This window comes from Nomascus leucogenys, chromosome 19 (genome assembly GCF_006542625.1).
Source record: "Nomascus leucogenys isolate Asia chromosome 19, Asia_NLE_v1, whole genome shotgun sequence".
In the NCBI taxonomy this organism is placed as follows: domain Eukaryota; kingdom Metazoa; phylum Chordata; class Mammalia; order Primates; family Hylobatidae; genus Nomascus; species Nomascus leucogenys.
In genome coordinates this window covers 39,675,658-39,702,595 of record NC_044399.1, presented here as the reverse complement: position 1 = coordinate 39,702,595, position 26,938 = coordinate 39,675,658, and the positions used below count along the sequence as shown (strand labels likewise).

Genomic DNA, 26,938 nt, shown 5'->3' with positions numbered 1-26,938 from the left:
ACCCACAGGCAACTCGAGATGTGGTGCTGAGCCGGGTGCCGGAGCAGGAGGAGGACCGGACAGTGAGCTTGCAAAATGCTGCAGCCATCTATGACCTCCTAAGCATCACGCTGGGCAGAAGGGGACAGTACGTCATGCTCTCGGAGGTACGGCCGGCCATGCAGCCCACCCCACTCCCCAGAGTCAGGTGGTCTGTAAAGGAAATCAGACAGAGCCATTTGTCCCTTCTCCATCTGTCACTCCCCTGCCAGGCTGCTCTGCCGCTTTGACCTTGGCAAGTTGTACAAGTCTCAGCTTCCTCATTGGTGAAATATGGGTAGTTAGAGAACCCACCTGACAAGGTTGTTGGGGAGAGTGCGTGTGAAAGGCTGAGAACAGTGCCATGCACAGTAATAATAAATGTTCGCTGCTATTTTTATTGCATGTCTACGTTTTGAAAGCACTTTCACAAATCTTATTCCATTTGCTCTTTGACATCACCCTGTGAGATCATTCACATGTTAAGGAGGTGAACTGAGGGCCTGAGAGGGTGAGAGACTTGAGTAGGGTCACACAGCATGCCAGGGGCAGGAACTGGGTTTCGGCAGGGTGTCTCCCAGGAGCCACGTGCGGGCCTCCTGCAGCCTCCCAGAAGCAGTGACTTAGGCAGTGACTACCCTGGAAGGGTGTGGATGGCTGGGGTGGGAGGACCCCTGGTGGGTAAGTGCTGATTATCTGCCCTCCCCAGTGCCTGGAGCGAGCCATGAAGTTTGCGTTTGGAGAATTTCACCTTTGGTACCAGGTGGCCCTCTCCATGGTGGCTTGTGGGAAGGTAAGGCCCAGGGGGTACTAGGGGTTGCACACTCACCCTCGGGAGGCTCTGCTGAGGTGGACAGAGGGGCTTTTCTGGCCAGGGGAGAGGGTGGGGATTATCCTGCAGCTGGTTTGAACCTCCGGGAGAGGGAGGGGCGTGGGATGGGCCACACAGACACCTTGTGTGAATTCCTGTCCACGTGCGAGTTATGAGTGTGCCAGTGTACAGGTGTGAGTCTGTGGATGCTTTTCTCTGAGCGTGCATACATGCACGGGAGCACTGTATCCTCTGTGCTGAAGAGCTAATAATGTGACTGCATGTGGTGGATATGAGGTGCATCCAGGTGAGTGAACATTGTTGCACGTGGGCTGTAGCTCTCATCCTGTCCACTGAGCATAGCATCAGGAAATGGCCTGCTTATGGACTGGAGACTTGCCTCGGAGGGGAAGCTTAGAGGGTGGAGCAGAGCAGCAGCACCCACAAGGGAGTTCGGAGGGAGTACTGCATGATGCATGGGGCCAGGAGCACCTGCATGGGGACAGGGACTGGCGGGACGCTGCCCGGAGCAAGGAGCACCGGGCATGAGTTCACTCTCTATCCACCCAGCTCCGGTGCCGTCACCCCTGCTTTTTGCTCCGATCAGAATTATACTTACATAAGCCTCTATTTTAAGCAGTGACATGAAAGGAAAACCTTTCTGGAGCTGAGTTCTGAGGGTGTTGGGGCTGAGGATGCTATGAATGCAGGAAATAAGGTGGCATGAGCTTGCAGATTGTTCCAGGAGCTGTAAATATCCAGAGCCCTTTCATGGGGCTGAGGGAATTCCTCGCCCCCCTGGCCCATCTGTGCCATGTTCCATTTCTGGCCCCGCAGCCGTCTCTGAGGAGGGCCCTCCCGGCTTGCCAGTGCCTCCTCCACGCATCAAGGGCATGCCAGCCAGCTCGGGGCCTCAGCAGCCAAGGCAGGCCAGGCCCTGGCAGGGAGGGGGAAGAGGAGCAGGTGCTGCAGCCTGAGTGCGGGGAGAGGCTTGCTGGGGAGCCTTCCCTGCCCCCATCTGCTGGGCATGTGTCTTTCCAAACCCCTCTCCTCTCCCCCGTCATATTGGACACCTCACAGAGCATCTTGAAGTCACAGCATGATCTCCTTGGCTCTGTGCTTAGCAGGGTCTTGTCAAGGCTCGGAGAATTCAGAACACAGGGCAATGCCCTGGCCTTCCAAGGGTTAGGGAGTGAGAGAAACCCTCCTACAGAACTGCAGGCAAAGGAGACAATGTGGGCAACAGTGAAGGGGCTGGAAAAGATGAGCCGGCCATGGGGATGGGGACAGGAAGGTGTGGAAGGCACCAGTCAGCCTGGGGTAGTAGGGACAGGGCCAGGAGGAGGTGGGGCTGGAGCTTCCATGGAGCCTGGGCGGACAGCTCACAGTGGCATGGGCAGGTTCTTCCTACCTCCGGGAAACACAGAAAACCAGTCTAATCTTGGGACAGTGAGTACAGGTGGGAGAGGCCTAGGGCCAGAGCAGTGGTTCGCACCCTTCTGTGGGTCATGGACTCCTTTCAGGAGGTAACGGAAGCTGAGGACTCCTGCTCAGAAAAATTCACTGCACATGCAAGTTAGCTTTAAATCCGAGAGAGGCTCCTAGAAGCTCTCCAGGCTCAGTCGAAGGTGTCGTGATAGCCTGGGAGGTAAGGAGTCTTCTGCCTCTGACTAGTTGGACTCAGACAGATCTAGACACAGCCTGGCACCATCCCAGCATCCAGGGAGCTGGTTTCGCGACTTGGCTCCTTCACAGACCAGCAAGGTGACCCCAGGAGTGGGCTTGCATCAGGGAGTTAAGATTGGCCAATTCCTCATGCATGAGGCTCCATGGACTGGAGACACTGTGTGTTCGGTGCAGCAGGAGATTGTTCTGGAAAGCATTCTCCACCCACCTTGGGAACCCTGCCCACCAAATCAGTCTGCCTGATTGTTCCAGGCAGCCCTCAGGAGTGGCCAGACCTTGCCTTTGCTGAAAGCCTAAGGTGGAATCAAGGGCCTGTGTCTGTGATTGTGCCCAAAAGGCCTTCCAGAAGGTGAGTCTGGGTAGTGGAACCTGCAGGAATAATGGATGAGTTCCGTGACATGATTTAGGTCATTCCTTCTCTTGGTCTCTGTGCAGCAATTGCATTGGCTGTGTTGCTAGGTAACCAGCATGACAAAAAAAAAAAAAACTGCTGCTCCGGCTGCTGAGTCCTCAGATGGCTCCTTAAATAGCAGCGTTTTTTGGTGTACATGGGGGTGGGGTGGAAGGGGTTGGAATGCAGAGGGTCAGGGTTAGAGAACCCTGTATGGCAAGGATCCAGAGTTCAGCAGCCATGAGAAGGAGGACAAGGAGAAGCCTGAGGCTTGCTGGGGTGTGGATGGAGGGGCCTTGGGGAGGGACTTGGAGTGGTGGTCCCAGGTCAGGGCCTCAGGAGGAGGTAGGTAGCCTGACAGTACCTTCAAGCCCCTCAGGCACCCTGGCACCTGCCCACACTGGGCACCCTGTGGAGTCTCCCAGCCTGCAGAAGCCGGTCACCTGCCAACACCCTCTTGTGCCTGGCCTCCTACCCTCTTGTTTCTGGAGAGAGCCATGGGGGTGGTGGCCTTTTTTGTCTCTCCCACCCTTTCTGTGGGGTCCTTTGAGGAAAGAGCCATGGCCCCATCCCCTTTCCTGGGTGACCCCACAACCCCTAGCCCAGTACTGGGTCCAGAGCACACCCTCGGCAAAGACATCCACAATTAACCTAATAAGTCTGAGTCAAAGCCCAGGGAAATCTATCACGTCTGGGTTGAGAAAAGCTCTTCCTTAGATGGCGGGGAAAGGGGGAGGCCAGCTGGAGGGAGGCGGGTTGTCCATGGTGGACATAGACCATTCGGATCCTAGCTGTGCACCTGCCAGTTGCTCATACCCTGCTGTGGATAGGCAAGCCTTACAGAGCCTCCGTTTCCTTCTGTACCTCCAGAGTTGCTGGGGGGATATGAGAGCTAATTAATGGGGGGTTGCTTGGCCCACAGTAGGGCCCAATACATGGGAATTGTCATAGTTACACACAGGTACCTTCAAACCTGGAGGTCACACAGGTACAGGGGTGTACACACTGGGAGGATTACTGCTGAGTTTCCTAGAAAAGGTTCCAGCCCAGAAAGAGTGTGTGTGTGTGTGTGTGTGTGGTTTTTTTTTGGGGGGGGACGGGGGAGGGGGCACACAGGGAAACAGGCCTCCTTTCTGGCCAAGGTGGTCATCATAGAAGCAGTGTAGGGTAGTGGTTAGAGCCAGGCTATGTTCAAACCTCAGCTCAGCCATTCATAGGCTGTGTGGCTTTGAACAAGTTACCTAACTTCTCCGCATTTCAGTTTTCCCATCTGTAAAGTAGAGTCAGAGTATCTACATCATAAGATTGCTGTAAAAATTAAATCACTTGGTATTTAAAATGCACTTAGAACAGGGGTCTCCAGACTCTTTTCTGTAAAGGGTCAGATAGTAGATGTTGTTGACTCTGCAGGCCCAACAGTTTTTTGCAACTATTCCACTCTACTACTGTATCAGGGAAACAGCCATATACAGTATGTAAATGAATGCACATGGCTGTATTCCAGTAAAACTTTATTTACAAAAATAGGCAGAGGGCCAGATTTGGCCTGTGAACTGTGTTTTGCCAACCCCAGACTTAGGACAATGCCTGCACATCCCAAGATCTGGATAAGTGTTTGCCGCTGCTGTTCTTCTCATTACTGTTATTGGTAACATTCATGTCTGGCTGTGGCTGCCCCCCACCCCAGCCCTCCTTCACACTTGGCCGTCCTCAGCAGGTCTAGTCTGAGTCCCTGAAGTCTGGAGGGATCCTCAGATTACTGTCTGGAGGTTCTCTCCAGCTCTGCCAGTTTAGAACATCTTCCCTTCCTCTCTGCCAGCCTTTATACGACCCCCAACCCCTGCCATTGGCCATGCCTCCAGAGTCCTTATTTGTTTGTTTGTTTGTTTGTTTGTTTGAGACACAGTCTCACTGTGTCACCCAGGCTGGAGTGCGGTGGCACAATCTCGGCTCACTGCATCTTCCACCTTTTGGGTTCAAGCGATTCCCGTGTCTCAGCCTCCTGAGTCGTTGGGACTATGGACACACACCTCCACACCTGGCTAATTTTTGTCTTTTTAGTAGAGATGGGCTTTCACCATGTTGGCCAGGCTGGTCTCGAACTCCTGAGCTCAAGTGATCCGCCTGCCTCGGTCTCCCAAAGTGCTGGGATTGCAGGCGTGAGCCACCATGCCCAGCCCTCATTTAGAGAGCCCCTCTCTACCTCTAAAATTTCTGTGCTTGAAATTTGAATTCCTTTTGGAGAGATTCCATTGGTTGTCATGTTAGCTGTCATCATGTTACCTAAAGAGCAAGGGTCATAGCCTCTAATCTTCAGATGAGGAAACTGAGGCCCAGGAAGGGATTTGCCTGCCAACTGCCTAGGCTTCTCTGCCCTGGCCCACTTCCTGGCTCCTGAGAGCAAAGGGATACAGAGCAAGGCTTGGTTGTTTGGGGAGCTCGCCCTGGAGATCCAGGGCTGTGAGTGACAGTGTTTCCTGCTCTTTTTTCTGCAGTCAGCGTACGCTGTGTCCCTGCTGCGGGAGTGTGTGAAGTTGCGGCCCTCGGACCCCACCGTGCCCCTGATGGCCGCGAAGGTCTGCATCCGGTCCCTTCACTGGGTGAGTGAGCTGTGAGGGCAGGGCCCAGAGGCCTCCTGTGGGGAGGGTGGCAGCAGCTGGCTGTGCACGTCTTGGCATGTATGTGAGGGTGCATGCGGAAGGTGGAGAGGATGGGAGCTACCAGGCAGATGGGCCTGGGCAGGGAGAAAGTCTCTGAGGAGCTGCCAGCCTCCAATGGCAGGGTCCACTGACTCAGGATGGTGCCTGGTTTGGCGGTTCAGCCTTGAACTGTGGCCTCCAGAGAGTGAAACATAAGAAAGTAGAGGTGCCCCCCACCTGCCCAGCAGCAGAGTAGTAGGTAAGACCTTGAGTTACCTGGACCAGCCCCATCATTTCTGAGGCTTCAGATGACCTTAGCATCCAATCTGCAAGGGCCTGCAAGGCACGATTCTGGGGGCAGAGTTGCTCTTGGCGGAATGGGAAGTTGGTCTTTTCCGTCAGCCCCTCTCCTTCCTCTTGGCTCCAGCCCTCCAGGGCCCTGCCCTGTGCTCCGCTGCCATCTTACTGCTCTCTGCAGAAGCAGCTGAACTGTTAGGAGGCTATGGCTCCAGGTGTGCCCTCTCCCCACCCCAGTTGGAGGCCTTTAACCCCCAGTTGGGGGTTGCAGGCTCCTGAAGACCCCCATGAGATCAGCAGCTTGGAGTAGTGAAGGAGAACAGTGCCAGGAGCCCAGGTCCCCTGCCTTGCTGTAGTCCTCCTGCCCTGGGTCTGCTCAGATGCTGCTCCAGGCCTATGGGGGCTCTTGGGCCACGGCACTGGGCCCCAGCAATGGGGCCTCTGAGCAGGTATCTCTTCCAACTGGGGGCCCACTTCTGGATAATCTTTGCTTTCTTCAGTCCCAATCAGCTTGCTGATGTCAGCCTCCTATTTCTACCCTCTCAAGCAACACAGAGCAAGTGCATCCTCCCTCCCACATGATGGATATCAGGCCCTTCCCCACCCACATCTCCCCAGTTCCTTCATCTGATCTCCGGGCCCAGGGTCTCCTAAAGTGGGCACTTCCCCTGGAGATGGCCTCCCTGTCTTCCTGTTGGCCTGACACCTTCGGCCACCCCCTCACCATTGTGTGCCCAGCTTGTTCTAAGGCAGTGGGGGCCAGGCTCTGGGTGCATACAGCAGAAGCTTCATAATTAGCAGCCTTTACAACTCTTCTTGCCACTTTCCCTCCTGTACACAAACAAATCATGGATTCTGAGGAGGGAAGCAATGAGCTTTCCACAAATTCCATGTTCCAACCTTTCTTCCCTAGGATTGGAAACTGGCCCCATCCCTCTGCTGGGTCCCCACCTCGTCATCGCAGCAGGGCTTGCCTTCTCTCTGCTCCAGGGAGTCAGTCCTCCCAAGCACAGAGAGGCTGGGTGAAAAGAGCACCTTTCCCCTTTTCCACCTGGTTCTCAGATCCCTGTGTCTGAAGTGCCCCATCCCCTCTGTGGCTGATCAGGAGGAAGGGAAAGTGTGGCATCGTGTTCTTTATGCTGTCATTTAGGCTGGGGAGAATTACGTGAGATCAATCCTGTAATGGGTTCTGGGCTTTGGAAGGAGCAGTGTAATGAGGTAGTTAAGAGTTTCATTGCCCACCCACTGGATACCCTAGAGTAAGGCACCTAACCTCACTGTGCCTCAGTTTTCTCATCTGTAAAATGGAAACAGTAAGTCTCCTCCTCGGGTGGGACATCAATGACCAAGTAGGGAGAGGGCTGGACAGGTCAGGGAGGCATCATGGAGGAGACAGCCTCAGACAGGACTCAGAGGGCAAGGGAGGATACAGGAGGGCCAAAGCCAAGTCCTTCCATCACAGCTTGCTTTCCCCCACCTCATGAGTATCAGGGAACTCTTGGTTCCTAGGTCTTTTGGGGAAGACAATTGGCACCCAGAGGTAGGGCGACCTTGTGAGCAAGCACTTTAGATGCAGGTGGCCCACGGGTGCTGAGCACGTGCAGCAGAGGGTGGAGATATGAGCCAGAGTGTGCAGAGCAGGTGGGCTCCCCAACCCCAACTCAGGCCGCTGCTTGCTCCTAGGGCTTCTGAGAGGGGCCTCAAGCTCATCTCTGAGATGAAACCCAAAATACCCATCTCTGAGGGGGTGTAGCGGGGGAGGGCATCTGTGCCCCTCAAGGCTGCCAGCTCTGAGGTAGCTGTGGGTCCACCCAGCCAACGGCCGCCCTTGCCAGGAAGCCCTAAATTTAGGTCTTCCCACCATGCAGGAGCTGTTTCCCTCAGCAGCATAATTACAGTAATTATGTGCATTCAGATTACATGGTAATAAAATTAGGATCAAATCAGTCCAAATTGAAATCAGATGAGTTAGGAGCAAAGTAATCAATGACAACATAAATAGAAAAGCCCGAAAGGAAACTTAAACATGCAGACTTGTCATCAGAATCGAGAAGGGTGAGCTGTTTAACTTCAGCTGAGCAGCATATTTGGGTTTAGGGGCTAGTTTGAGCCAGGGTTACAATCAGGCCTAGGCCAGAGTGATGTCCCATGGGTGGCCCAGGGATGGGCTCCTGGCAACCTTCCCTGATCTGGAAGCTTCACCCCCTGCACCTCCTACCTGTCTTGGATACAGATCACGTCACATTGTGATCATCTGTGATTCTTGAGTGCAGGAATTATCTGTCTCTTCTTTGAAACCCCAGCCCAGGGTTCAGTGCCTGGTGCTCGCTGGATGGATCCTTCTTGCCGATGGACACATTCACTTGGCAGTGCAATTCCGTCTTTTGTGGTGCATGACTTCCCAACTAGATGGGGAACTTGCTCACTTGCCATGTCTTGCACTCTGACCCCCTCTCCCCAACAGGAAGCCTACGTATAGTAGGTGCTATACTAGTAACTGATGAAGCGACACACATCCCAACCTGCCAGGAAGGGACCAGATGAGGGATCTGTATTTGGTTTGGGGGTTCTCCCAGCACTCTGCAGCTAATTCTTGCTCCCTAGGTGGCACTGTAAAGAGAGCAGGCTGTGGGGTATCCAAGGATTCTGAGAAGGGAGGCAACAAGCTCCCCACAAATTTCGTGTTTGAGCCCCTTTTTCTCAAGGACTGGAAACTGGCCCCATCCTTCTGCTGGGTTCCTGCCTCGCCATCCCTAGTTCTACAGGGAGGCCCAGAGTGGGTCAGCCCTGTACTCTCTGTTCCCGAGGCCCACGGTGAAAAGAATGGGTCTGCCTGGCAGGCAGGGGGTGTTCGTGCATGAGACAGGGCACGGATCCCAAAAGGCAACTCACACCCCCTTCGTCTCCTGCCTTCGCAGTTATTCTGGCTCACGTCAGCCCCCAGCAGGCCCAGCCAAGCCCCATGAGCAGGGGACAGAAATCTGGGGATGGACAATTTGGCCTAGGTTGCAGAAAGGGAGGCTGAAACTAGGACATTTGAAAAACGAGTTGTGCTGGGTGAAGTTGGACTGGGTGGCCATGTGCCCAGAGGCGGAGCACCTGCTGTTCCCACGTCCTGTCCTCATGCCCAGAGCCACTGTTGGACACCCCATACTGGGTCTGGGTCTGAGAGCAAAGTTGTCTCTTGGGGATTGTGGCAGGCAGAGGGACGTGCATGGTCACGTGCTGGCTGGCTGATTCGGGGGTTTGCACCAGGGTGGGAGTAGCTGAGCAGGGTTGGGTTTGGAATGGGAGAGCACTGACCCTGGGGCTTAGCCTGAAGCTCCCCTTGGTGAGGGAGGGCTTCCCAGGCTCTGACTCAGTGACGCCAGCACTGAAATCAGAGAGGCCTGCATTGCCTTGGAATGCCCAGCCTCCTGCCAGGGTCCCTGTTTTTGCAGCAGAAGGAAAGAGAGATGTAAGTATTTTTTTGTATCCCTCCAATTATTTAAAATTCATTTAACTTAAAAAGTTGAAATCTTTACAGGAGGCCATGAGGATAGGCTATGCATGTGTGGTGTCACACAGACAGGAGAGGAGTTGCAAAATGGAAACAGGGCATGGTCATCTTTGGAAAGGTCTCTGATGCCATCTCTCACCTCCTTCCTGAGGAGGGCAGCAGGGGGTAGTGGAAAAGTGCATAGGCTTTGGAGGCAGAGATGGTAGAGTTCAAATCTCTGCCTACCCATGTACTCCCACTTACTAGCTGTGTGACTTTGAGGGAGTAATTTACCCTGTCTGTGCCTCAGTTTCCTCATCTGTGGCCTGGAAACAATCATGTCCGCCGTTATAGGGTAGCTGTGAATATCAGAGATGACATGAAAAGTGCCCCTGCTTAGCACGCTGCGGGTACCTGAATGGTAGCTATCACTGTTATAGCCCCTTAAAAATAGCAGGCACACAAAAAGGATGCGCCTTGATGTTTTTGACTTCATTTTTCAAATTCAGGGGTGGGCAGAGCCAGGAAGATGGATTAAGTGTTGATGAGGCAGGGGAGAAAGAATGCCAGCCCTCCTGCCACCAGCTTGTAGAAATTAGAAAGAGTGCCTACTCCTCCCAGGGAGAAAAAAAAAGGGGGATTTTTCAGTAGAGCAGCTAACAGCAGGTTCTGGGCTCGTGGGAAGGAACTAAGGAGAAACTGGAGGTGCTGTTAAAAACTCTGCAGGCTCAGAAATGAACTTTCTCTAGTTCCCAGAAAGAGAGGAATGAGGGTGAAGATTCCGAGGGTAAACCTCTTTGGCTCACTGCAAGGTGAGGTAACCCTTGAAATGGAAGGCAGTCCTGGGCATTAGCAGAGTGTGTGAGCAAGAAGCCAGTCTGTGTAGGGACCAAATCGAGACACTGGAGAGATAGAGGAACTTGTAAAGTCACAGGAAATTTTTCCTTACTTATGTAACACAAAAGCAAAGGATCAAAACATTATGTCCTTCAATGGATCCTTTTCCAAAGGGTCAGAGAGGAGAAAAATGAAACCCTACAGAGGGTGGCTGTGAATCAGCATCAGAAGACTGGGGTTGGAAACACAGTTCTGCTACTTCCTAGACAGGTGACCTTGGATAGGTCGCTTCAGCTCAGCTCCCTGTGCCTCAGCGCCTTCTGCTGTGAAACACCGATGCCATCAGGTAGCTGTGGTGTTGTGAAAATGCCAGGGGGGCCCTTAATCACTCTAGAATTGCAGAGCACGAGGCGGGGAAAGATCTTCGCCTGGGTTTTAGTGGCGAGGTTCCATGGCTGCCCTAGATAAAGAAGGCATTCAAGAGCAGTGTATCATTGGGAGAAGGAAGGTTGACGAGAACTCTGGAAACTCACCCTAGAAGTATTTTGATGAGCAAGGAGGGCCCGGTGCTGTAACCTGAGCTTGCTGCAGAAGCAGCAGCCTGGACTACAGAGCCACCAGCTGTTAACTTGGAGGCCACAAGGAGGAAGTGTCTGGAGACGGGAAAGGGCACATGAGGTGCTGGGCAGGGAAGAAGATGTCTGGAGTAGAGCAGAAGGGCAGGCGCTGGGCCAGTCCGCAGCCATCTGATTAGAGCAATGTTTCCGGATCGCAGGTGGAGCCCATTACTGGGCTGTGAAATAGAACTCTTAAAAAAAAATTTGAGGCCGGGGGAGGTGGCTCACACCTGTAATCCCAGCACTTTGGGAGGCCGAGGCGGGTGGATCACCTGAGGAGTTCGAGACCAGCCTGGCTAACTTGGCAAAACCCCATCTCTACTAAAAATAACAAAAATTAGCCAGGCATGGTGGCAGGCACCTGTAATCCCAGTGACTCGGAAGGCTGAGGCAGGAGAATCGCTTCAACCCAGGAGTCGGAGGTTGCAGTGAGTCAAGATCATGCCACTGCACTCCAGCCTGGGCAACAAGAGCGACACTCTGTCTCAAAGAAAAAAAAATTTGAGACTGGGGTGGTAGCCCCTGCCTATCATCTCAACATTTTGGGAGGCTAAGTGGGAAGGGTCGCTTGAGCCCAGGAGTTCCAGACCAGCCTGGACCACATAGTGAGACCCACCCTGCCACATCTCTACAAAAAATAAAAATAAAAAGGTAAAAAGTCAGTCTGTTGCGATGGTGTGTGCCTGTGATCCCAGCTACTTGGGAGGCTGAGGTGGGAGGATTGCTTGAGCTCAGGAGGTTAAGGCTGCAGTGATCCATGATCATGCCACTGCACTCCAGCCTGGGCTACAGAGTGAGACCCCATCTCAAAAATAAAACAAAATAATCAAAACCTTGAAATAGACTGTAGTTTATCAGAGAATAAGATAGGAGCTACTCCAGTGTATTACCCACAGTGGGGTGAGTGGACCCTGGATAGGGGATGGAAAGCTCGACCAGCTCAGCATAGTGGACTGTGCAGGGCTGCAGAGGTGCCAACTTATCCTTATGTAGAGTCACTCCTTCTCTGTGGCTAAGGATCTGGCTGAGAGACATAAGGCAGGCAGTAATGTCTACTCTCTGGATTCCAGAGGGTCTTTGATGCCACTTCCCAATTTGTCACATAGCTATGAGGAACCAGGACTATACTCAGATGACACTTGCCATCAGAGACTTAGGCTGAGATTTTTTTAAAACCCTGGAAGATTAAACTAATTGTATAATACATATACAAAATATGTATGTATATATTAGTATATATGAGTAGTTATAATTGATATACATATATATGTATATATGAGCCTGGCTAGGTGCAGTGGCTCACTCCTGTAATCTCAGCACTTTGGGAGGCCAAGGCAGGTGGATCACTTGAGGTCAGGAGTTCAAGACCAGCCTGGGCAACATGGCAAAACCCCATCTCTACGAACAATACAAAAATTAGCCGGGCGTGGTGGCACACACTGGTAATCCCAGCTACTCAGGAGGCTGAGACACAAGAATCACTTGAACCTGGGAGGCAGAGGTTGCAGTGAGCCGAGATCACACCACTGTACTCCAACCTACTGGGTGACAGAGTGAGAGTCCGTCTCAAAAAAAAAAAAAAAAAAGGCTGGCCAGGCGCAGTGGCTCACACCTGTAATCCCAACGCTTTTGGAGGCCAATGCAGGTGGATCACCTGAGCTCAGGAGTTCGAGACCACCCAGGGCAACATGGTGAAATCCTGTCTCTACTAAAAATACAAAAAAATTAACCAGTATGGTGGTGTGTGCCTCTAGTTCCAGCTACTTGGGAGGCTGAGGCAGGAGAACCACTTGAACCCCAGAGGTGAAGGTTGCAGTGAGCTGAGATTGCCCCACTGCACGCCAGCTTGGGATACAGAGCGAGACTCAATCTCAAAAAAAAAAAGCTTATATTATTATATTAAAGCTTATATACATATAAGAAAGTAGATATCATATATGAAATATACAGTTATATGTCTACATATGTAAATATATAGATATATAAATTACAACCATTAATAACTATTAATAACAGTTAATTTTTTTTAAGCACTGCTGTGAGCATTGCCCCATCTTATCTCATCCTGTCCTCCCAGCACCTCATCCGGGGAGAGACACTGTTCTTATCCCCGTTTTACAGAAGAGAGAAGGAAGCACAACAAAACAAAGTGACTTGCCCAGGTTAGCAAGTGACCAGCCCAGGATCTGGACTAGGGTGTTTGGCCCCAGAGCTTGTGTTCTTAGCCGCTAGACTGCCCTGCCTCTTTGCATGAAGTACCTACTCGTGGATGTGGGGCTGATTCCGGAGTTGGGTGGGATTATAGTACCTCAGAACAGAGGTGACAAAGCCAAATTCTCAAGGGCTTTAGGATTTCCACTCTTGTGACATTATTCTCCCCTTTTGCCAGCTACAGTACCCATGTATATTAATACTGTGTGCTATTGTATTGTATATTGTCATACTTAATAGAATTGATCATACTTTTTTTCCTTCCTAATCACTGCTATGACTCTGCATGCAAAAAGCCTGCCTTGTAGTATGGTAATAGAAATCAAAATTATGGCTGGATGTGATGTGTCACACCTGTAATCCCAGCACTTTGGGAGGCCGAGGCAGGAGGATTGCTTGAGCCCAGGAGTTCGAGACCAGCCTGGGCAACATAGTGAGACACCATTTTCTATTTAAAAAAATAAAAAATAAAAAGAAATTAAATTATGTTGGCCATATAGGGAGATGGTACATTCAGCCTTGGGATTTTGATTTGAGGCAAATGCTGACACCAGGCTTAGAGACGGTTTTAAACTACGTGGACAATGCTGGCAAGTACTGGACAAGGAATGCTACTAATCTCGGGGTCAGAGTGGATCACAAGTTGGACACACTAAGGATGTGTGTCTTCACTTTATAAAGCTAAAGGCTGATGAGCTCTTTTAATCTAGAATATGATGTATATAAACTGGAGAACAGATACTTTGCCAGTATTTGCTGAGCCGTGTTCCTGGCACCCTCTCTGCATGGGTTGCAGGAGCTGAAGCTGGCATTTGCTGAGCAGAAGGACATGGCCATGGGAAGAGTATGTATTCACGGAGTGCAGCGGGTGTCTGGATTCTTTTTATAACTTGTGCTTGGTGTTTATAAGAAAGCTTTTTCTGTTTGAATGGAGCCTCATAATGCCTGAGATAGTGTGTGAGATGAGCCTCATCAGCCAGGGGTATATTAGGAAGAAAAGAGGGTGCTATTTGCTTACTTTCCCCTCCCTTGTTGCCTCCTTTTCCACCTCTGCCGCCTCCTGGGGTAACCACAGCCACCTGATAAGCTCTTGGAGTTCCAGTAGCCCTACGTCAGCACCACACAGTGGGGCCTTAACTAGGGGCCACCTGGTCCTGCCAGGTGTGTGCCTCCTGTGTCAGCTCCTCAGCCAGGCCTAGCACAGGGCCTGGTGCTACAAAAACCTCAGTGGAGGGCTGTGGGGAGGGGGCAGGAGCGGGGGTCCAACCTGCCATTTTGCAGATGAGAACCTTGGGACACAGAAACTGAGTGTGTTCTTCAAGCCCCACAGCTGTCAGATGCTGAGCCAGGACCGGAGCCTGTCTGGGGCTTGTCTTCCAGTGCTCTTCTCACCACGTGGTTCTGGCTTCAGGCCCCGGCAGCCCTCCTGAGTCCTGCTGCCACGTGGCCTAGGAGACAGATCTTAGCATCTATAGCCTTGGGTCCACCTGGCCGGCTGAGGCTGAGCTGTAGACAGCTGTGGGGTTTCCCCAACTATGGCCTCCCATGAACCCTGGGTTCTCGGGCCTATTGGTGCCAAAGACAGAAACCCAGCTCCCCAGACACCCTCATCCTTCCAATGGCCAGCCCAGCAATCAGGGAGCAGCCCACTGCCCAGGCTGGCAGCTTGAGCTCGCCCACGAGGTGGCTGGAGGGCTGCTCTGGTCAGCTGAGTCGGGCATGGTGGGCAGACAGCCTCTCCCACAGTCTCCCTCCAGGCCATCATGCAGCTTCCTCGCCTTCTCTGTGCCTTGGTGTTGTTTTCTCCTCTCTGCTCTTTCAGTTTGCACATAGCTCACCCTGGCTAATAGCCTCTGTCTCATGATCTCACTTCCTAACTCCAGGGAGAGAGAATCCACTGCCCCTCTTCCTAGCTGTGGCCAGTGGTCAGGCCCCAAGTTACCCAGAGCTGCCCATCTCCTGCTAGCGGGTTGGGCCCGAGCAGGGATGAGGGCCAGGCAGGGGCAGCGCTGGCTTTGGGGCCAGAAGCCAACTTGGGTTTGAATCTCATTCTCTGGTCTCCTGACTCTGTGAGCCTCTGACTAGGAGAGATGCCCATGGCTGGGGGCTTTGATGTCTGGGTGGCACTGACATTCAGTCTCTTGCTGTGGGTCAGAATGCCATTTGCACATGGCATTCAGTCTCTTGCTGTGGGTCAGCGCCAGTCTTAGTGACAGAGGAAGCATCCCTGCCCTCTCGAAACTGGCGTTTTCAGTGACATGAACTTGGGTACACTACCACACCAGGCATGCCATTTCCTGGGTTGGATGGGAGGAAGGGGGCCTTTCTTGGAGGCATGTGTGCCATGAGTGGGCATGACAAAGGCCCCTGGCTGTCCCCTGCCCCCTAAACCGGCCTGACTCCTATGGGGGCCCAGAGTGTCCCCAGGCCCACCTTGTGCGTGCCCCTCTCTTTGTGTCGCATGTCGTGTGATGATGTGTGCACATGTGACCCATACCGGTTGGTCCATTTCCAACTGGAACAGTCCCTCCTTCTTCCAGGACAAAAACAGCCCCAGGCCTTTTTCCCCTGAAAGTTTGAGCTCCTTGTCTCAGAGAGGGAGCGAGCTCATGGACGGGGCCAGAGTGGCTGCCTGCCTGCTCCATGGGGCTGAGGACATCCAGCAAGGCACGTGTTCCTGAGGCCCAGCCACAGACCCCTGCCTGCCCCAGCCCTGGCTTCCCCTCTGTGTGCCGAGCAGGACAGGCACAGACACAGGCCCCTACAGAGGCCATGGGAGGAAAGGAGCTGGCCCAAACTGGCCTGGTCTTGGGTTCATGCTCTCAGCAGAACAAGCTTTGGGGAGCTGGGATCTCTGGGGCAAGGGAAGCTCCTCCCTGTGAGAGTAAGGCCCTGTGACCTTGAGCACAAGGCTTCTGTTTCGGGAACAGGTCCAGGGAGTCACTCACTGGTAGAGGAAACTCCAACCCCACCCCCATGACCTCTGTCTCTCCTCTTTGCAGCTGGAGGAAGCAGAGCGCTTTGCCATGATGGTGATCAGCCTCGGAGAAGAAGCCGGGGAGTTCCTCCCCAAGGGCTACCTGGCTCTGGGTCTCACCTATAGCCTGCAGGCCACCGACGGTGAGTGCCAGGCCCCAGGAGGCCTCTGTTTGGGGATGGCTCAGGCTTCCTAACTGCCTCAGAGGCATCTTGTCCTACCAGCGCCCCTCCCCTCAGGCCATGCCTCCATAGACACCATGTACTCCTCTTGGACAGATGCCCATGTGTTCACACATACACACATGCATACACACACACGCGCCCCTCAGACCCATTTCCACTGTTTTGCCCAGACTGTCGCCACCCTCAAACATGCCTTCCTCTCCCCTCTTCATGGGCCTCAAGGCCCAGCCGCAGCTCCAGCAAAGCCCATGCTAATCTTCTCTGTGGAACTCTTGCTTCCTGTCTGTAATGCGCCATCAGCCCTCCACCCCACAATGTCTCCATTCTGGTTCTCATAGGCCTGCCTTTAACCTCAGCACTGCTGTGATCTTCTGGAGCCTTTTAAATCCCCCTCAATATGTGGCATAGGGCTGGGTACACAGCAGGTGCTTAGTAACTACTTGTGCTTGGCTAATGGATTCTGCTCCTTCCTGCCCCACACCTGGCCTTCTCTTGCCAACCCTGCCAGCTCAGCCATGTGTCTTACCCCGTCTATCAGGCAGCCACCTACTTTCATCTCCTTGTAGCTTGAGGGATGGGGAGTGACGGGCCGCCACCCAGACCAAACTCAGAATAGTAATCAGCCCATGCCCACCTCCCCCAAACGCCAGTTGCTGGGAGCGGCAGTCATGGTGACATCAGGCATAAATGAGCCCTGCATAAGGAACCCCTGGGTCTGCACATGCTGGTCAAGTGAGGGAGTCATCAGCCCCTTTGTCAAAGTCTACTTTGAGCAAGACCCCCTCCTTGTCCCTTTAACTCTACAAATAGCAGTTGCTTTCTAAGCTTTTGAATCTGGGGAGCTCCGACAACGGCCAATGCTTGGTCCTCGCCAGTGGGATTCTGATCTGGTTTGGGAGGGGCCTGTATGCAATCATGTTAAAGCTTCCTGGGTAGTTAGTTAAGTGCACAGCCAAGGCTAAGAACACCTGCCCTGCTGCATTTTAAATGGGATGCAGTTTACCAGAAGGGTGCCTGGTTTGGGTTCAAACTTCCTAGTGGGTTAGGAAGCCTAGGAAGGTATGTGGCCAGGCAGAGGTGGTGGCCCCTCTCTCAAGGCTTGGGCCTCCTGGGTGGGATGCCCATGTCGTGGAATGCTTGTAGGCATCGGCCTTTGAAAGGGTTAAGGTGGTTCAGGCAGTGGAGAAGGCAATGCAGTAGAAGCAACTGGCATGCCAAGGAATGTGCTAGAAGCCAGGGCATTGGCCCAGGCTGCTGGAGTTTGAAGTTTGCCAGATGGGACCCTGGTGGGGCCTTTATCTGCAGAGCTGTGTGCTTTGAGGATGGTGCAGGGCTGGGCCGGCACCCTTCAGTGACCCCTGATGGCTCAGTTTCTGTCCTGTCCCCTGCAGCCACCCTGAAGTCCAAGCAAGATGAATTGCACCGGAAGGCACTGCAGACACTGGAGAGGTGAGGAGGCTCCCACCTGTAGCAGAGGCCCCTCTTGCCTTTGGTGGCACATTCACAAGCTTTACCTCATCAGACCTTCTGATGTGGGCAGAACAAACATTTCTGTCTCCATTTTACAGATGAGGAAACTGCACACAGCAAGCAGGGATAGGCATTTGGGGTTGGGCAGGCAGCCGAGCCGTGCCCTCAGCTCTGGGGGGGCTCCAGCAGCCACCAGGCTCGGTTCCTGCTCTCCCAGGGCTCAGGGGTCTAAAATGGGTATAATAACCCATTGCTGTTGTAGTAATTACAGAAGATAAAGCAGAAAAAGCACCTTGCACAGTATCCTGTATGTAACAGGGGCTCAAAAATGGCATTCACCTCCTTCTAGCTCCTCCCCAGCCACCCCTCCGACTAAACCCACCCACCCCTCCCACCATTCCCAGCCCCTACAGGGATTTCCTGGCAGATGCTCAGAGCAGCGAGGCTAGCTTCTCTGCCCTGGTGCCTGACTTGTCACTCCCTCTCTGCCCATGGGATGTGTATTCACCCCATCATCTTTCTTCTTTGGGGTCTGTCACCCCAGGGCTGCCCTCCCAGATGGCCCCTACCTCAGCAAGTGCCAGCACCCTCGGGCCCACCGTCCCCACCTTAGACTGCCTGTGGGCTACCTTCCTTGGTCTTCATCTGCCAGCTGGATGCCCCTCTGAGGCAGAGCCTGGCAGAATCCCCCAGGGCATTGCCTCATAGCGCCCAGCACAGGGCTGGCATGCTGGAGGCCCGAGTCACACGTTGGTCACTCAACCCCTGGTGCCTGACTTGTCACTCCCTCTCCCCATACAGGGCTCAGCAGCTGGCGCCCAGTGACCCCCAGGTCATCCTCTATGTCTCACTGCAGCTGGCCCTCGTCCGACAGGTGGGTTGTCCCTGTTCTAACCCCCAGGTCCCCGGGAGCTGCTGATCTTCTCCTGGAAACCCAGCTTACTAGCTGTGTGACCCTCTGCAAGTGACTTCACCTCCCTGAGTTTGTTTCCTTATCTGTCATGTAAGCCCTTTGAGCCCTCATCAGAGAGGCCCAGTAAGGACGAGGTCAGGTAATGTGGGTAAAGCCATGGCAGGTACACAGGAAGGGCATGTTCTCTGCCCTCACTCCCCCTACAACATTTCAGTGGACTGAGATGTTGATGAGTGACCACCTGTCACTCATTTGTTTGTGTCCTTGCCTTCCACTGACTTTTCCCCAAGAGTCTTGGGGATAGAGTGATAGGCGGGCTCATGGAGCTGTTGCAGGAATGGGCTTTTTCTGTGACCCCCAAGCTACTCCTTCACTGTATGGACACCACCATCAGGCCTTGGCCTCTGGGGCCCCATAGGGGCCTCGTGTCTGCTGACTACCTTAGCCCCAGGACCACCTCCACCATGACTCTGCAGGCAGACCCACCTTTTCCCCAAGCGTGCTGAGAGAATGCTGGTGTGTCCAGGACTCCCCACCTCAGGTCCTTCAGAGCCTCCTTTACTTTCCTGTGGTGCCTCAGCCTGCAGGCTGGTGCTCTGGACACACACACAGCCTCCAAAACAGGACCTCTCAGGTGGCTTGACCCTGATGCCTGCCGACACCCCCACCTGACTGCCCAGGGATTGCAGACAAGCCTTTGGCTCCCACAGTGCAGCTCTCCTGGCCTGCACCACCCAGGAAATGGGCTGAGCTCCAGGCTGGTGGAGGGAAGCCCGCAGAAGCCCATGTACTTGCTGTCAGGTAGAGGGCAGCCCTGCCTGCTGGGGGTGCTGCTGTGTCCCCCATACCAGCCTAGGGAAGCCCTACCTTCTGAGGAACTGGCCACAGCAATCCCATTTTTTACCGGCGGACACCACTGAGGCCGAGCCAGCATAGAACCCAGGCCTCTCTGATCCACAGCCCACGGGGTCTAGGTACCCCGCTCCCCTGACCCTTTTGGAGATGCGGCCCTGAGAGCATGCTGGGGTTTGGTCTTATGGTCACCTCGGCTAGCTGCATTTCTCCTGCCTCTGGGGCAAGCCAGGCTCTGCCCTGCGTCAGCCTGGCTCCTCCTCTTATCACAGTTACTCTCATTGCTGGGACCCCTTCCCTCTCACCCCGTGCTTAGACCCTTGTCCCAGCACCTGTGTCTGTCCTGACCTGACCTGAATTGTCACTCTGTTTCTGAGGCATTCTGTCTCCCACTCAAGGTCCTTCTGTCTCAACTGTTTTCTCCCCCAACGGCCCTGATGTCATTCCGGCTGTTGTTTCCACTGTCATTGGAGACTTCACTCCCTTCCTCTTGCACTGCCCCTCCACCTGTGACTCCCTCCATCCTCCTCCACTTCTAGGCTGCGCCCCCACCCTGTCCCCACTCCTCACTCCTCACCCCAGGTCCTGGACAGGCACGGGGCACCTCTGTGCCCCTGCAGGAGCATCCCTCCCCTCCCAGGAACACCAACTTTATTTTTAGTTTCCTGTAAAAGAACCAGTGCTTTTCTTGCTAATCAAGTGAATGATAAACCTTTGGTGATGCATTTTTTAACCTGTTCAGTTATTCATCCCTCTCTGATGAATAGCATCCATCCTTCTAGAGAGATGGCGGGCCAGGCCAGTAGAGCCAGTGAAGCCTAGTGCCCAGTTTCTTTGGAGACCTCATTTTGGCAGCCTCAGGGAGTTGAGAACTTGAGAACTCCCTGAATGGACTGTAAGCTAGAGTCCTAGCCTGCCTGGGTCTCTGAGCCCCCAGCCAGCCCATCTTGCCAAGAGCACGTCTGGCTGGCCGGCACAGTGATGGCTGTGGATTTGGATTTGTAGCCCAGGATGATTGGGTCTGCTCTAGCAGAGTCACTAGCACAGGAGCAGCCTTAGGGCCACCGACAGGCTGAACCAGTGGCCCCACTGATCTTAGTGTCCTCCTCGTATGCTCCTTGACCTATCCACAAAGTAAGGTGCCCAGGGGAGAACTCTGGGCCTGGCACTGGTGCCCACAGCCTGCACAGAGGCCAGGCTGGAGGCCAACACAGAAGCCAGGCAGACTGGGGACCCAAGGCCCCACGAGAAGGGTGGAAGGCTGTGTCTGAGGTTTGGCAAGGAGCAGGACTCTTAAAAAGAGACTCATGGGGTTCCTGCAGGGATGGAACCCTGACATGAAGAGAGTCACAGGAGCTAACGCAGCTCCCAGCCCTGACAGCACGTGCCTTCAGGCTGGAAGGAAGCTTCTGTCCTATTCCTTAGTTTTCCGGCTTTGGGGCTTGAAGAGGGAAACTCACACTTCAAAAGTGTTTGTTCCGCCAGTACTTTGCAAGGCATTTTTCATAGTGTCTCATCTTCATGGACACTGAAATAGGTTTAACCATTATCCTCATTTTGTAGCAGCGAAACTGCAGCTCAGAGAGGTGAGTCCTCTTGCCCTAAGGTGCCAGCTTGGGAAGTGGCAGAGCCGGGAGCCACACCCCAACCTCACCCCAGAGCCTCTGAGCAGGAGAGGGTGTTTATCTGTCAGCCACACATCAGATTCTTTCCACATCACCGTGTGAACTGTTCAGAGGGGAGGGCCTCATCAGCCCTGGGTATGTAGCTGGCAGATTCTTTATCCCAGGGCCAGGCCTTCCCGGCCCTCCACCCTCCAGCCTGCTGCAAGTTTCTCTCCCAACCCTCTCTCTCCAGACCTGGTCACAGCCTTTCTACAGGGTGCAGAACCTCAAGTTAAGGGCACTGCTCAGTGAAGCAGCAGTGTGTGGGGGAGAGGATTCCCTGCATCCTGGGGAATCAGGCCAGGTTGGAGGTGCTAGGAATCAGGGATGAGGAGGAGATGGCCAGCTGGGCCCTGCCATGCCCCTGGACCCACAGCACAAGGAGGGCTGGCCTTGACCTGTGACAGCTTTGAGGCCAGGCCCGTCACTCACCAAACACAGGCTTAGCAGCCTGCATATCTCACACAAGAGCACTTGGCCTGGAGTCAGGACCCCCACCTGGGAGCGCCTGCTCTGCTGCTAACTCGCTCTGCTGCCAACTTGCTCTGCTGTGTGAAAAGAATGGAAGGGATAGAAGATAGCGTTTTTGCATGTACATTAGCTCTTTGAACCCTTCTATGGAAAAGCATATGCCTAATTTGCAGATTAGGGAACTGAATTCAGAGAGAATGAGGGACAAAGGCAAGTGAGTGGCAGCGCCAACTCTAGCTCTTGTGTATTCCCAAATATAGGACCCCTCCACTGGCCAAAACGAGCAGGATCAATCAGCTCAGATGACAGGCAGCAGGTGGGGGCTGCCCCAGGCAGGGCAATGGTGCAGGGGTGCCCAGCAGGGTGCACGGGCCAGGGACTCTGGGGTGTTTTGTAAAGAATGAGGAGATGACATAAGGGGGGCAGCGGGCCACCTCACAGGTTACATGGGACTGCGTAAGGGGCTGCTGCAGTGACCAGGACTGGTCAGCCTCTTTTGAAGAAGAGAGTTTATGTTGGTAACTGCCACAATTCTTTTTTCTCCTTAATGCTTGTGGAAACATTCCCCAGACCCTGTCAGGAGTGCGCAGGCCAGGGCCCATGGGGCGGGGAGCTTTTTCTCTGAAGGTAGTAACCTCCACAGCTGAATGTAGATGGGTCTGGGGAGGTAGAATCAGAGGCAAGGAGAGGGGCCTCGGGTGTCTCTTGCATCCAGGGGACTCTTGGGACCCATCCTGGGGGCGTTGTGTTGTGCTGAGAATGGTCTCTTCAGGAAAGGGCTCCTTGAACCTTCCATATCCTCCCATAAGTCCAGCTATGGGCAGAGACCCATCCTGGCAAGGTGGCAGGCAGCCAAGCAAGTGTGTGGTCTCAGCCCTGAAATAGTCCCCATAGGATGTGCTGGGCACCAACTGACCCCATGACCCTGTTACCACTTGCAGGTGGGGCCCTGGCCACAGCTGCAAATCACCCGTGCTCTCTGCAGCCAGATCCAGTAGAACGTTGGAGTCCTGCCTACAGGGTTGGCGGGAGCCGTAGAAGGTGCCCTTCCATTGCACCAGCCCCTCCTGGGCTCACTGACTTGGCTACTGGAGCAGCTGAGGCCTGCCCTCTTTCATGCAGTGCTCCAAGAAGGGAGGCAGCAAACTCAAGCCAGTGAAAATTGGGACCCATGGTGACCTCTGGTCTCCCCACCACATGGAAGGAAAGGCTTTCCTGAGGCCACATCCAAATCCAGACCCCTTCGGGTGTGGCTTTCCTGACCCTGCATAATCTGGCCTCATCCCATCTGTCCAGAACCAGGCTTAATAAATATTTGTTGAATTGAAAACAAAACACAAGACTAGAATTTGGATTCTAGTCCCAGATTCCCACTGTGCCCACATTAGAGGCCAGTCTCCCCATCTTCTAGGCACTCGCCTCTGCACACTTCCCTTCCTGTGGTCAAGCTGCACCCCCTACCTGGAGCACCCCATTTTCTTCATCTCCTCCTAGAAGGCAGGGTCTCCTGACACATCAGCAGAACTCCAGGGTGAGGTTTCCACACGTGGCTGCCTCACCCTGTGGCTCCCACCCCTCCCATTTAGGAAGTGCTTCCTGGTGGCTGCCATGGTCCTTTGTGCCACACCACAAACCTGCTTCTCTTTATTCCTGAGTGTGACAGCAGACCCCTCCTCACGAGGCCATCTGGGGCAGGTGTTTTCTCACAGCAACATCCCTGCCCCCAGTGCCTGAGGCTCCCTTGAGTTGAGTGTGAGTGCCCTTGTTGACTGGCACCTGGCTCCTGAGTCCCAGGGCAGCATGTGCCTGTGGAAGGCTAAGCTGGTGGGTTCCTTCAACAGATCTCCAGTGCCATGGAGCAGCTGCAGGAAGCCCTGAAGGTATGCAAGGATGATGCCCAGGCCCTCCACCTGCTGGCACTGCTCTTCTCCGCCCAGAAGCACCACCAGCATGCCCTAGATGTTGTCAACATGGCCATCACCGAGCACCCTGAGAACTTCAAGTGAGTGCCCTGGGAACACTCTGGCAGTGAGGGAGCTGGCTAGCCTCTGCAGCAGGTGCCCATGCACACCTGCCCTGCCATGGTACCAGCCAACACACATGGAGTAAGCACCTGCTGCATGCACAATCCCTGGTGGAGAGACAGGGGGGTGAGGGTAGGTGGGGTCAGCAGACAGCTGTGGTGCTCTGCACCAGAAGGTGCCTGGTGGGTAATGGGGTGCACATGCTGCTCCTCAGCCCCCACGAGGTGGGGTCTGCATGGGCCACAAGGAACACTGCTTGAATGCATGTGTTTGGGCTGCTTCTGCCTGCCCTGGGCTCTGCATGAGCCTCAGGATGACACTAACTTGTGTAAGTTAATCATAGCCCTGACACAGTCAGCCAAGGATGGGATTCTAACATGAGCTAGGCTGGCAGCTGGAGACAGGGGTTATGGCCCTCCAAGGTGGTCCTGTTCCTTCATACCTCCCCACCTCCCTCATTTACTGCATCAGCCAGATGCCCCACTTCTTGGAGCAGGGTTTAAGTTGCACTTGGCCTAAGTGGTGGTAGGACACAGAGGACCTGCTGCCACCCAGCCAGGACACTGGGAACAAGGCCATGCTGGGCCAGCTGAGGTGAGAGGATGTGTTGCTCTGTCAGGGGAGCTAGGGGGAGTCATCTTTTGATTTCTGCCTTCTGCCCCTAAGGGCAGGTGACACTGAGTGTAACAGGCTTTGTTTCTCAGAATCCTGTGATCCCAGATGAGGGACGCCTAAGTAACCCACCTCCCCCTGTTCCACCTTAGGGCCTGAAGGAAGGCGATTTAGAACCAGCCCAAGGCTGTCTCCCTGCAGACAGCAAGGAAGAAGCTAGAGTCCTGGCGGTCCTGATAGGTGACTCACGCTGTGTAAATAGGTTCACAAAGGATTAGGAAAAAATTGCTGGGTGATGAAGGGAAGCTTCAGTGGTCCCAGCCTAGGGAGTTTCCCATCACTGGGCTTTCAGCTCTGTCCATCCCCAGCCCATCAGAGGCAGGGCTGACCACAGGGGCGGGTTCAGATTTTCCTGCACCCTTGGCCTCCTTCAGATGACAGCAGATAATTCTGCTTGTGGCCTTTGCCAGTGTGCTGAGCACTGCTGTTGATGGCTTCCTCCTCCCCAAAGCTAAAGAAAGGTGCTTTGGGAGTGGCAGTGTTTCCTAAATATAAACCCCATAATGTGCCTCCCTGAAGAGGGGAGCCCCAGTGACCAAGGCCAAGGACGGGTGTTCATCCTGCTGGTCAGCCTGGTCTGTAGCCCCAAGACCCCTGAGCCTTGCCCTGCTTGCCCTAGTCCACACTGACCCCTGTCCCGCCTGTTCACCCTCCATCCTGGCCTAGGCAGGTCCCCACTGCTCACAGCCAGGTGTAAGCAGAGTGTGTGGCCGACAGCCACTCTTTTGTGTTCGTGGCTGGCCCTGATTCTGAGCCTTGCCCCAGCAGCATTTAAGAGACTACTAAAGGCCAGGCGCAGTGGTTCACGCCTGTAATCCCAGCACTTTGGGAGGCCGAGGTGGGTGCATCACCTGAGGTCAGGAGTTCAAGACCAGCCTGGCCAACATGGTGAAACCCTATCTCTAATAAAAATACAAAAATTAGCCGGGCGTGATGGCAGGTGCCTGTAATCCCAGCTACTCGGGAGGCTGAGGCAGGAGAATCACTTGAATCTGGGAGGCAGGGGTTGCAGTGAGCCGAGATTGCGCCACTGCATTCCAACCTGGGCGACAGAACGAGACTCGGTCTCAAAAAAAAAAGAGAGAAAGACTACTAAAATTCCAGTCACTTCACCCCCAAAGGCGGGTAGCTTAGGAAATCCTAACACAGAGAAAACTGTGTGGACAAGGAATTAGTTGCCTTGCCTTGTTAATCCCAAGTATAATACAGTAATACAAGGTAAGAACATTTTATTTTTAAGGAAAATGCACAAAAGATGTAGGTTCCCCACTCCTAGTGCCAGTAACCTTGCTTTGATCCCAGCTCCATCCTCACACGTCTCTGGCAGGGTCCGACCCACTACCGCTGGCCTGCGTGCCTGTGTGTGTTTACACTTCAGTTAGGCCTTATCGGAAACTGAAATGGCCAAGCAGAAAGATTTAGAATCCTAGGCTGGGGAAAGGAAAGGGCTCTTTGTCCACCCTGGGTCTGTGGAGCACAGGAGAAGCAAGAGGCCTGGCTCAGCTCGGCGTCAGAATTTCCTAATGAAATCTTCCTTGGAAACTGAGACTGTGATGCAGGCAGGAGCACTGCTGCTCTGATGGAGCCAAGAAGGTGATTCGTACCTGCCCAGTCCCAGCTGAGGGGGCCCCTCCATCCCAGCACCAGGCATCTCACCACTCAGCATCTCTTGCTGACTTCTGAGCTGATTGCTTTCTGCCAAGCTAAAGCAGCTCCCCTGGCCTGCTGTGGGGAGGCTAGCTCCCTTTTTTGGAAATCTGGCTGCAGCCCAGGCTGTGTGAGGTGTGGCAGAAAATGGGGTCTGCCTAGTGTGGGGGACCCACTCGTGGCTCCGCATCAGCTTCCTTGACTCTCATCCAAGGGGTGCCTCCTGCCTTTATCTTCCCAGGCTCTTGGACTGGGCTAGGAAACTGTCCCTCTCCCTGCAGGCAGTGTGTGTGCCCCCTCTGCTGCCCTGCCTCGACACGCACACTTTCCACCCTTCCCTTCCTCCCACGCTTACTCAGGTGCTGACTCCTTCCCCAGGAAGTGCTCCACTCACTGACAGTGCAGTTGGTCAGGGGCTGCCTTGAGGTTGGTGACTGCCCCCAGGAGGCCTAAGGGTGGACATCTGGGTCTCCAAGAACCCCTGGACCTGAACTATGACATTTTGTGCATGTGAGCCTGAGTCCATGGAAATGGCTTTCAGCAGAATCTCAAAGGGAGCCCGACCTCAAAAAAGGTTGAGGAGCCCTGGTGCAGACTGTGCTGTTTGTCAGTGTGCAGGGTAACTGTGCCCCTGTCTCGGGTGCTTCCCCAAGGCTTACAAGGAGCTTCCTGGAGAGCAGTGTCTGCAGGCAGGAACCTCTGCTGTGGGAACAGCTCACCCATGCAGACATCACAGAGCGTCTGCAAGGGCTTCAGGAGCTGTGGAGGGTGGGGCCTAGGGGCCGCACCAGGGAGTCAGCTCTGAGGTCAGAGGAAAGCATTCCAGTTCTATGCCCTGAGGGATTCTGGAGGTTATTCTGCAACCTGTCACTGTAGAGTGTGCTGCGAAGCATTTGGGGATCTGCAGGCCCCGCCCCCAGTAGTGCCTCACTTTCCTCAGTCTGCTTGTCCAGGGCTGTGGGGCTGGGGGGAAGCAGCAGTAGGTTCTTCATCTTGAGCCACCATGAGCTCCTCACCTCCAGGATCCCAAGGAGCTCTGTTTTGATCCAACTGGCCCTAAAAGGCTGCAAAACTAATT

General features: G+C 54.0%; 1 protein-coding gene across 5 annotated transcripts in view; it reads left to right on the top strand.

Moving 5' to 3' along the window:
* The window catches only part of TTC7A (tetratricopeptide repeat domain 7A), a 160,705-nt gene that overhangs the window by 90,848 nt on the left and 42,919 nt on the right, over nucleotides 1-26,938 (top strand). For all 5 annotated transcript variants that reach the window (XM_030799366.1, XM_030799364.1, XM_030799365.1 and 2 more), the window contains 7 exons: nucleotides 9-146; nucleotides 728-811; nucleotides 5,402-5,506; nucleotides 15,988-16,105; nucleotides 17,539-17,596; nucleotides 18,419-18,491; nucleotides 23,359-23,519. In XM_030799366.1, the coding sequence (XP_030655226.1) occupies nucleotides 9-146; nucleotides 728-811; nucleotides 5,402-5,506; nucleotides 15,988-16,105; nucleotides 17,539-17,596; nucleotides 18,419-18,491; nucleotides 23,359-23,519 (737 nt within the window). The remainder of the gene's footprint in view (nucleotides 1-8; nucleotides 147-727; nucleotides 812-5,401; nucleotides 5,507-15,987; nucleotides 16,106-17,538; nucleotides 17,597-18,418; nucleotides 18,492-23,358; nucleotides 23,520-26,938) is intronic.